The sequence below is a fragment of the Puntigrus tetrazona genome, chromosome 5 (assembly GCF_018831695.1).
Source record: "Puntigrus tetrazona isolate hp1 chromosome 5, ASM1883169v1, whole genome shotgun sequence".
Taxonomy (NCBI): domain Eukaryota; kingdom Metazoa; phylum Chordata; class Actinopteri; order Cypriniformes; family Cyprinidae; genus Puntigrus; species Puntigrus tetrazona.
The window spans coordinates 15,498,892-15,505,859 of NC_056703.1; the positions used below are offsets into that span (position 1 = coordinate 15,498,892).

The 6,968-nt window shown below is 42.0% G+C and overlaps 1 protein-coding gene across 1 annotated transcript; it reads left to right on the plus strand.

Moving 5' to 3' along the window:
- Positions 1-1,610: 1,610 nt before the first annotated feature.
- LOC122344704 lies at positions 1,611-5,715 on the plus strand. The gene is made up of 3 exons (XM_043238250.1): positions 1,611-2,545; positions 5,024-5,080; positions 5,560-5,715. The coding sequence occupies exons 1-3, from the start codon at positions 1,910-1,912 to the stop codon at positions 5,713-5,715; spliced, it is 849 nt and encodes a 282-aa protein (XP_043094185.1). The 5' UTR covers positions 1,611-1,909.
- The last annotated feature ends 1,253 nt before the right edge of the window (positions 5,716-6,968 follow it).

Consider the following 6,968-nt stretch of genomic DNA (forward strand, 5'->3'; position numbering starts at 1 on the left):
CGAGAGAAGAGGGAGTTAGTGATGTCACGTGACGTACATTTCCCCAACACGTAGGTGTACTTATGTTTAACTCACTAGTTTAGGAGCGGTGGTGCTGCTTGTGTATTTATGTTTCAGCTAGGGTAGTTTATTATTTGTTTTCTTTCTTTTCAGTAGGTTAGAGGAAAAGGGGGATTTCAGTTAGTATTGTATGTTTTGTTAATTTCTTTTATTTAGCACCGCTCGTTTTCTTTTCTTCTCTCTGTTTGTTTCCGTTTGTACAACCTGTATATATATGTATATATATTGACTCACTCACGATCATATTTTTTTGGCAAGACCCAGTTAATAAAGCGAACCGCGAGGTTTGTAGTAAAAACCTCGTATTGTTTTGGTTTCTTTCTTCTTCCCGTTCTCGGATGTTATTCAAAAGGTTTATTTCTCCCGGTTATGTGCGTCCTTATTTTCCCTAGACCATCACACCAATAGGGGGCGTAACATAAATGGGGGCTCGTCCGGGATATATATGTCCATGTCCGGTTGCTTGGGAGGTCCTTCCTGTTTACTCTGAGGACGGTGTTGGATTGAATTGAAACGTGGATCGTGTTTGTTGGGTAAGAGTGGCCGCAGTTTTGGAGTTTGTGGTTTAGAACAGCACCTTTATGAAAATTCTTGTTGGTAGGCTTTATGATGTCGGAGATTGTACTTAAGTTTATCGAGACGCCATCGTTAGATGCTCTTAATGATTTTCGTAAAGATGATTTGATTGCACTAGCTGACCACTTCCGAATTTCTGTTCGTCGGCAGTCACTAAAAAGAGAAATTAAAGCTGCTGTGTTAGATGGGTTAATATTACTAAAAGTTCTGAGTCTGCCCGAGTCTGTGTCTGATGAAGCTCAAACTGTTACGGAGGAAAATGTTTCTGAGGGCGCGGAGAGTGACGTTGAAGAGGCTGGCTCGGTTAAAGCGGACGCGGAGGCGAAGCTAAGACGGTCTACCTCAGTTTATACCGTTTTCTCCGGCAACGCCCATGTCCAAAGAGGACGTGAATCTAAAAGTCCGTCTTGAGCGGCTCCGCATTGAGGCGGAAGAGAATGCTAAAGTTCGACGGGCTGAGTTTGAGTTGAAACTCGAAGTCAGGCGGCTCGAGATTCAGGCCGAGAAGGAGGTTCAGCTGCGCCGGCTGGAGTTGGAGGAGGAGGAAGCTCGTCTGGGTCCGCTGGCCAAGCGGCGGCTCCGGCCCAGTGAATAAAGACTCGGTAGGTGAAAAATCTCCTATATTTGATGTCAGTAAAAATATTCCTTTAGTGCCTTTGTTCAGAGAGACGGAGGTGGACAGTTTTTTCTGCATTTGAAAGAATTGCGATGTCATTGAACTGGCCTAAAGATGTTTGGGCGTTATTATTACAGTGCAGATTAGTGGGTAAGGCGATGGAAGTTTTTTCCACTTTGCCTTTAGCGAAAGTTTGCAGTATGATAACGTTAAGGCAGCTATTTTGCGCGCTTATGAACTCGTACCTGAAGCCTACCGACAAAAATTTCGAGGCCATAGGAAAAGTAACAGTCAGGCGTTCGTTGAATTCGCACGTGAGAAAGGGATTTTGTTTGATAAGTGGTGCGTTTGAGTCAAGCTAGCGATTTTGCTTCTCTGCGTGAGCTTATACTTCTTGAGGATTTCAAGAAGTGTTTACCTGAACGCATCGTATTATATCTAAATGAGCAAAAGGTGACGACGTTATCGATTGCTGCTGTTTTGGCCGATGAATTTGCGCTAACGCATAAAAACGTGTTTTCTGTTGTGCGCGGTGACAGGCCTGGTGTTGTGGCTGCATCTTTGAATACTGTACCGGCCAAGATCAATGGGGAACGGTTTAGAGAAAAACGTGAGTGTTTTTATTGCCATAAAGTAGGTCATGTCATTGCTGACTGTATGGTATTAAAGAGAAAATCAAATCCGGTTAAAACGCAGTCAGTAGGTCTTATCAAAACTTCTTTAGTACAGGCTGATTCAGGGTATGAACCATTTTTGTTAGATGGTTTTGTGTCTTTCAGTGGTCAACTTGAGGACCGAGTTGCAGTGAGAGTGTTGAGGGACACTGGTGCTGCTCGCTCGTTGATGCGCGGTGATGTTTTGCCTTTCTCCAAGGAGTCTGGTTTGGATTCCAGCATTTTAGTGCAAGGTATTAGTATGGAAGTAATAAAAGTCCCATTACATCGAGTACATTTGCAATCTGAGCTTGTAACTGGCTTTGTTGACGTGGGGGTACGACCTACCTTACCAGTTCCTGGTATTGAGTTCATTCTGGGTAATGATTTAGCAGGGGGTCGTGTGTTGCCAGTTTTAGAGGTTTTGGATAATCCTGTGATTACTCCTACTTCAGCAGAATTGACTCAGAGATTTCCAGAAGTTTTCCCAGCGTGTGTCCTGACTCGGTCTCAGACGAAGAGGATGGGAACGGAGTTTACACTAGATGACACCTTCATGTGCACTGATCATCCAGTTCAAGTTGATGTGGAGTCTGTCAGTGTCAAAGAGCATCCATGCCAGGAGTCAGAATCAGAACAGGTTAGTAAGTGTCTATCACCCCATATTTTTACTCGGAAACATTTAGTTAATGCTCAGAGGAATGATGTGACTTTAGCAAAGTGTTATGATGCAGTGTCTATTAAGAAAGGGGACGCAGTTTATTTTATTGAAGGTGATTTGTTAATGCGAAAATGGAAACCCAGAGTAGCTGATGAGGAATGTTTCGCTGTCTGTCAGATAGTGCTACCTGTAGCATATCGCTCACATGTACTAGCACTAGCCCATGACCATGCAATGGCAGGTCATTTAGGTGTGGCTAAAACTTATAATCGGGTATTGCAACATTTCTTTTGGCCTAGATTAAAAACTGATGTGGTGGAATACTGCCGCTCGTGTCCTGCTTGCCAGGTCATGGGTAAACCAAACCAGGTGATTCCACCTGCACCATTAATTCCGATTCCGGTGCTCGGTGAGCCTTTTGAACATGTTGTAGTGGACTGTGTTGGTCCACTACCCAAGACAAAAACTGGAAATCAGTTCCTTCTAACGGTGATGTGCATGGCAACCCGATATCCAGAAGCCATTCCTTTGAGAAAAATTACCTCAAAGGCAGTAATAAGAGCCTTGGTTAATTTTTTTCTACTTTTGGATTACCTAAATTAGTACAGTCAGATCAGGGAACTAACTTTATGTCCAAGTTATTTAAGCAGACATTGCAGACGTTAGGAATTAATCACCGTACGTCTAGTCCCTATCACCCAGAAAGTCAGGGTGTGCTAGAACGTTTCCACCAGACACTGAAATCTATGCTAAAAAAGTATTGCTGGGAGTCCGGTAATGACTGGGATGAAGGTGTCCCATTTGTTCTTTTTGCAGTACGCGAGACTGTTCAAGAATCCTTAGGTTTTAGTCCAGCTGAACTTGTGTTCGGACATTCAGTTCGAGGACCGCTGAAGGTTTTTAAAGAACAACTTCTGGATTGTGGTAAAGACTTGAGTCCTTCTCAGAATGTTCTTGATTATGTCACTCGTTTCGTGACCGTGTGCAGAAAGCTTGTGTTCAGGCTAAAAAGGAGCTTGCTAGAACTCAGGGTTGCATGAAAGAGCGTTATGATAAAACGACGGTCACGCGCTCTTTTCTGTTGGTGATCAGGTACTCGTGCTATTACCAATTCCAGGTTCTGCTCTGTCGGCACGTTTTGTTGGTCCATATGAAGTGCTGGGGAGAAGGAGTGAGACGGACTATATAATCGGAACACCTGATCGTAGAAAAAAAGCGTATCTGTCATGTCAACATGCTTAAAGTATATCATTCTAGGAGGAGTCTCCTTTGTGTCATCCAGAGAAGTGCTCGGTGCCTGTGCTTTCTTCTGCTGCCGTGAGTAGTGTGGTTTTTCCAGCTAAAACTGTTGATATGGATGAGGATAAGCTGCCAGTTGGTCCGATTTCTTTGCACGCGTCTGTCTAATTCAGAAGTGTTGGCTGATTTGTCATTTTTGTGTCATCTAACTAACGAACAACAGGCTGACCTTGTGAGTTTGATTCAGAGTTTTCCTTCAATTTTTGGTGATGTACCAAAGCAAACTGATGTTCTGTATCATGACATTGACGTACAAAATGCCATTCCTATTAAGCAGCATCCATATCGTTTAAATACTACAAAGCGAGCTATGATGAAGAAAGAGGTAGAGTACTTATTACAAGAAGGTTTTGCAGAGCCTAGTGTAAGTCCTTGGAGCTCTCCATGTTTGCTAGTTCCGAAGGCTGATGGTAGTGTCCGATTTTGTACTGATTATCGGAAAGTAAATTCTGTCTCAGTGCCTGATTGTTTCCCGTTACCCCGGATGGATGACTGCATTGATAATGTGGGTGCAGCCAAGTTTGTTAGTAAGCTAGATATGCTTAAGGGATACTGGCAAGTTCCCTTGACTCCGAGAGCATCAGAAATTTCAGCTTTTGTGACCCCAGATTCGTTTCTACAGTACCGGGTTATGGCGTTTGGCCTTAAGTAATGCACCCGCGACCTTTCAACGTTTAGTAAATACAGTATTGGCAGGAGTCCCAAATTGTAGTGCATACCTTGATGACCTTGTAGTTTACTCTTCAACCTGGTCTGAGCATATGTGTACACTTGCTACGGTGTTTCAGCGACTGGCTAATGCATCATTGACACTTAACTTGGCGAAATGCGAGTTTGGTAAGGCTACGGTCACTTATTTAGGGAAGCAGGTTGGAGGTGGTCAGATCCGTCCTGTGGATGCAAAAGTGACTGCCATCAAAGAATTTCCAGCACCTACTACTAAGCGTGAGCTCATGCAGATTCTTAGGGATGGTTGGCTATTATCGTAGTTTCTGTAAGAATTTCTCTTCTGTTGCTAAATCGCTAACTGATTTGCTTAGTCCCACAAAAGAATTTATTTGGTCTTCTGAACACCAACATGTATTGAAACCATTAAAAACCTATTGTGTAGCTCACCTGTTTTATCTGCACCTGATTTTTCACTTCCTTTCAAATTAGAGGTGGATGCTAGTGCCGTTGGAGCTGGTGCTGTGCTCTTACAGGAAGATAAAGAAGGTATTGACCATCCTATTTGTTTCTTTTCCAAGAAATTTAATAAGCATCAACTAAATTATTCAACCATTGAGAAAGAGGCTCTAGCACTGTTGATGTCCTTACAGCATTTCGAAGAAGTTTATGTGGGTCTACCCCATATCAAGTGATAGTGTATACGGATCACAATCCCCTTACCTTCTTGTGTCGAATGTACAACCACAATCAGCGACTTATGCGTTGGGCTTTAATTGTCCAAGATTACAACCTGGAAATTCGGCACAAGAGAGGCACAGATAACGTGGTAGCTGATGCTCTTTCTAGAGTTTAACAAGTGGGTACAAATTGTTTTGTTATTTTTCTTTTCAGTAAACAAACACTTTAATGTTTGTTTTTTTTAAGGGGGAGGGTGTTACGTGACCGCATTTGTTTCTCTCCTTTTCTGTGATTGGATAATTTTAGTGAGCGTCTTTTCTGTTATTATTTGCTGCTGTTTTTATTAGGTTTCTTTATTGGTTCGCCTGACCATCTGGGAGGATCTGGATGTCCAATCAGGAGACGCGATGCAGAATTTAAATGGAATTGGTGTGCATGTTTCGGGGGCGGTGGAGTTGTGGCTAGCTTCACCGCACCTCATTTGTGCTGTGGTTTTCTTTTGAGTACTGTAATCGAACAAACTGAGATGAGTTAATTTAATCGAGAGAAGAGGAGTTAGTGATGTCACGTGACGTACATTTCCCCAACACGTAGGTGTACTTATGTTTAACTCACTAGTTTAGGAGCCGGTGCTGCTTGTGTATTTATGTTTCAGCTAGGGTAGTTTATTATTTGTTTTCTTTCTTTTCAGTAGGTTAGAGAGAAAAAGGGGATTTCAGTTAGTATTGTATGTTTTGTTAATTTCTTTTATTTAGCACCGCTGTTTTCTTTTTCTTCTCTCTGTTTGTTTCGTTTGTACAACCTGTATATATATGTATATATATTGACTCACTCACGATCATATTTTTTTGGCAAGACCCAGTTAATAAAGCGAACGCGCGAGGTTTGTAGTAAAAACCTCGTATTGTTTTGGTTTCTTTCTTCTTCCCCGTTCTCGGATGTTATTCAAAAGGTTTATTTCTCCCGTTATGTGCGTCCTTTATTTTCCTAGACCATCACACCAATAGGGGCGCGAACAGTTGCGCAGGGTCACATATTAGAATGATTTCTGAAAGATCTTGTGACACAATGAATGGTTGTGTAGAATGTACATATTTATAAAAGATTTATTATTATTATTATTTTGTATGAGCCCTTAGAATAAGCCATCATTTACCATTCATAAAAAGTGAGGTTTTAATATAAGGCTGCAGAGCTGGGAATAATAAATAAATGAATCAAATGAGATATGTAATTAAATGTGGTAGACTGTGGGAGAAGCGTCAGAATTCCAGCTGGCACTGCATTAGATATAAGCTGCATAAGTTGATGGCACGCGGTCAGATCACCATAAGCTGCTATTCATTTGTATCAACATGCATTTCGGGATGAAAACGTCTTTGGAGTTATTAAAAAGTTCAAATCTTACATGTTTACACTAGTGCCAACCCATAGGGAGTTGATGCAGAACTCAAAGCATATGCATTTTTTATTCTCTTGTTTACTTCTTTAATACGTGCACGAGCGCTGCTGCACAGCTACTATTCACAGATACTCCAGCGTGTCATTCTGGCTCAGATGTGACAGAATGTATAAACAGCTAAACATAAGAAAAGACACTGGCATGCCACATCTCAGTCTCCCATCTGCTGTCTGGGTACCCTGATAACACTCCCTCTGTACCATCTATTAAAGTGGATGAGATCGCCATGGCAACTGCCATATATCCTGGGATGTGAATTCTGTCTTACACTTGCCTAAGAAGAGTAAGACTGAC

What these genes read in the sequence shown, in the direction of transcription:
- LOC122344704 (XM_043238250.1), top strand. Translation starts at nt 1,910, where the DNA reads ATGGTATTAAAGAGAAAATCAAATCCGGTTAAAACGCAGTCAGTAGGT. An exon ending in AGGAGTCAGAATCAGAACAG is followed by an intron (nt 2,546 to 5,023) that starts GTTAGTAAGTGT and finishes CTTTCAAATTAG; the next exon opens with AGGTGGATGCTAGTGCCGTT. An exon ending in CTTACAGGAAGATAAAGAAG is followed by an intron (nt 5,081 to 5,559) that starts GTATTGACCATC and finishes TGTTTTTATTAG; the next exon opens with GTTTCTTTATTGGTTCGCCT.